The 2,820-nt window shown below is 61.3% G+C and overlaps 1 protein-coding gene across 1 annotated transcript; it reads right to left on the reverse strand.

Annotated features, from left to right (window-relative positions):
• Positions 1–296: 296 nt before the first annotated feature.
• On the reverse strand, positions 297–2,210 carry LOC129715950 (uncharacterized; the record flags this gene model as incomplete). Its single annotated transcript, XM_055665839.1, has 3 exons — positions 2,149–2,210; positions 879–996; positions 297–387 (listed from the first exon to the last, which is right to left on the reverse strand). Coding segments are annotated over exons 1-3 (271 nt in total), but the record flags the coding sequence as incomplete, so codon positions are not given.
• Between the last annotated feature and the right edge of the window lie 610 nt (positions 2,211–2,820).

Below are 2,820 nucleotides of genomic sequence, written 5' to 3' on the forward strand. Positions count from 1 at the left end.
GATGTGGGGTGGCAGGGGAGAAGGGGTGTGTGTGGACGAGGAGGTGTAGGAGGGGGGGGAAGGGGGGGTGGGGGGGGGGGGAGGGGGGTGTCTGGCTGGAATTGGCGGTGCAATGGGAACTCACAGCCAGTGCTGGTCATTCCCCTCCGCCGGGATCAGAGTCTCCGCTTTCCGTTTGGCGACATCGGAGACATCTCCGACGCTGGGCTGGGTCTCCCATGCTGGGCTGCTGCTTGGGGCTGGGCTGCTGCTTGGGGGGCTGCTGCTGGGCTGGGCTGCTTGGGGCTGGGCTGGGCTGTTTGGGGCTGGGCTGGGCTTGGCTTGGGGCTGGCTGCTGCTGCTTGGGGCTGGGCTGCTGCTTGGGCTGGGCGGGCTGCTTGGGGCTGGGCCGGGCTGCTTGGGGCCGGGCTGCTTGGGGCTGGGCCGGGCTGCTTTTGGGCTGCTGCTTGGGGCTGGGCCGGCTGCTTGGGGGGCTGGGCTGGGCTGCTGCTTGGGACTGCTTGGGGCTGGGGCTGGGGCTGGGCTGCTTGGGGCTGGGCTGCTTGGGGCTGGGCTGCTGGGGGGGCTGCTGGGGGCTGGGCCTGGGGCTGCTTGGGGCTGGGCTGCTTGCTTGGGGGGGCTTGGGGGGGCTTGGGCTGCTTGGGCTTGGGCCGGGCTGCTTGGGGCTGGGCTGGGGGGGCTGGGCTGCTTGGGGCTGGGCGGGCTGCTTGGGGCTGGGGGCTGGGCTGGCTGCTGGGGCTGGGCTGGGCTGCTTGGGGCTGGGGGCTGGGGCTGGGGGCTGCTTGGGGCTGGGCTTGGGGCTGCTTGGGGCTGGGCCGGGGCTGGGCTTGGGGCTGGGGGGCTGGGGCTTGGGGCTGGGGCTTGGGCTTGGGGCTGGGGGCTGCTTGGGGCTTGGGGCCGGGCTGCTTGGGGCTGGGGCTGCTTGGGGCTGGGCTGCTGCTGGGCTGGGCCGGGCTGCTTGGGGCTGGGCTGCGGGCTGCTTGGGGCTGGGCCGGGCTGCTTGGGGGCTGGGGCCTGGGGGCTGCTTGGGGGCCGGGGGGGGGCTGCTTGGGGCTGGGGCCGGGGCTTGGGGCTGGGCTGCTTGCTTGGGGGCTGGGGCTGGGCTGCTTGGGGCTGGGCCGGGCTGCTTGGCCGGGCTGCTGGGCCGGGCTGCTTGGGCTGGGCGGGCTGCTGGGGGGGGCGGGCTGCTTGGCTGCTGGGGCTTGGGGCTGGGGCGGGCTGCTTGGGGGGCTGGGGCTTGGGCCGGGCTTGGGGCTGGGGGCGGGCTGCTTGGGGCTGGGCGGGCTGCTTGGGGCTGGGGGCTGCTTGGGGCTGGGCCGGGCTGCTTGGGGCTGGGCTGCTGCTTGGGGCTGGGCTGCTGCTTGGGGCTGGGCCGGGCTGCTTGGGGCTGGGCTGCGTGGGGGTGGGCCGGGCTGCTTGGGGCTGGGGCGGGCTGCATGGGGCTGGGCTGCTTGGGGCTGGGCTGCTTGGGGCTGGGCTGCTACTTGGGGCCGGGGCTGGGCTTGGGGCTGGGCTGCTGCTTGGGGCTGGCTGCTTGGGGCGGGCTGCTTGGGGCTGGGCCGGACTGTTTGGGGCTGGGCTTGGGGCTGGGCGGTTGGGCCGGGCTGCTTCGGCTCCTTTCGAAAGTCCGGTTGGAAACCTCCGCTGGCCATCCACAGCTCCAGTAAAGACGCGATGGCACAGGAAGGAGTGGACCGTCCTGGGGAGTGGCAGGGGAAGAGACTAATCTGCGCGGCACTGACTGGCAGGAGAAGATAATGATCTGCGCAGATTAAGAAACAGCTCAATGATATGGGCCAAACGAGGGATTTTGGCAAAATAAAATAAATGTGACAATCGTAGATGGGGCACTTTGGTTGGCATGGATGAGTTGGATGGAAGGACCATCCATGCTGTATGACTCTATGACTCTTTAAGCTTACAAATTGTGGTTGCTGTTCGCAAAGGAAGCACTTTTGCCACTTGCACATCCCCACTCCAAAAATAAGATAGAGACCAGCACTCTCTATATATTTCTTTTAAAAAACACTTCCTGGATGCATTGAACAAATTCCACCTCATCCAGGTGCCTTACATAAAGGCAGGCCCAGTCAATATTGGGAAAGTTAAAATCACCCACTTCTGCTTTTACATCCAGCTGCTCTTTACCTGGATATTTTTTCTTTCAATTTCTGCTGATTATTTGGAGGTCTATCGTACAATCCCAGCATGGTTATCGTTTACTTTTTTACTTCCAAGTTGTACAATTACAAAGCAAAAACCATCCCAAAGATGAAAGGTACAAGTGATATAATGGCTGAAGATCTATGGGAGGTGCACACTAAACATGTAACTGTTGGAGATGTAGTAGCAACTAAAGCAGAGATTGGGCACATCTTCACCTCATTAATAAACAAAATATACTGAGAATGTTGAAATTCTGAAATAAAAACCAGGCAATGCTGAAATTATTCCAGATGAGAGTGATTCTGCAAAGAGAAAAAAACTGTGGGGTAATGGCAGGGCTGTTGCCTAACAGCGCCAGACACCCGGTTTTGATCCTGACCACTGGTGCTGTCTGTATGTAGTTGTACATTCTTTCTGTGACCGCGTGCGTGGGTTTTCTCCGGGTGCTCCTATTTCCCCTCACACTTCAAAGACGTCCAGGTTTGAAGGTTAATTGGCTTCAGTAGAAATTGTAAATTGTCCCTTGTGTGTAGGATAGTGATAATGTACAGGCTGATTGCTACACAAGGCCGAGTGTTTCCACACGGTATCTCTAATGTCTAATAGTCTGAAGTGGGTTGCAATATACAATATTAACATAATACATGGCTACAT

The sequence above is a fragment of the Leucoraja erinacea genome, unplaced genomic scaffold (genome assembly GCF_028641065.1).
Source record: "Leucoraja erinacea ecotype New England unplaced genomic scaffold, Leri_hhj_1 Leri_1539S, whole genome shotgun sequence".
In the NCBI taxonomy this organism is placed as follows: Eukaryota; Metazoa; Chordata; class Chondrichthyes; order Rajiformes; family Rajidae; genus Leucoraja; species Leucoraja erinaceus.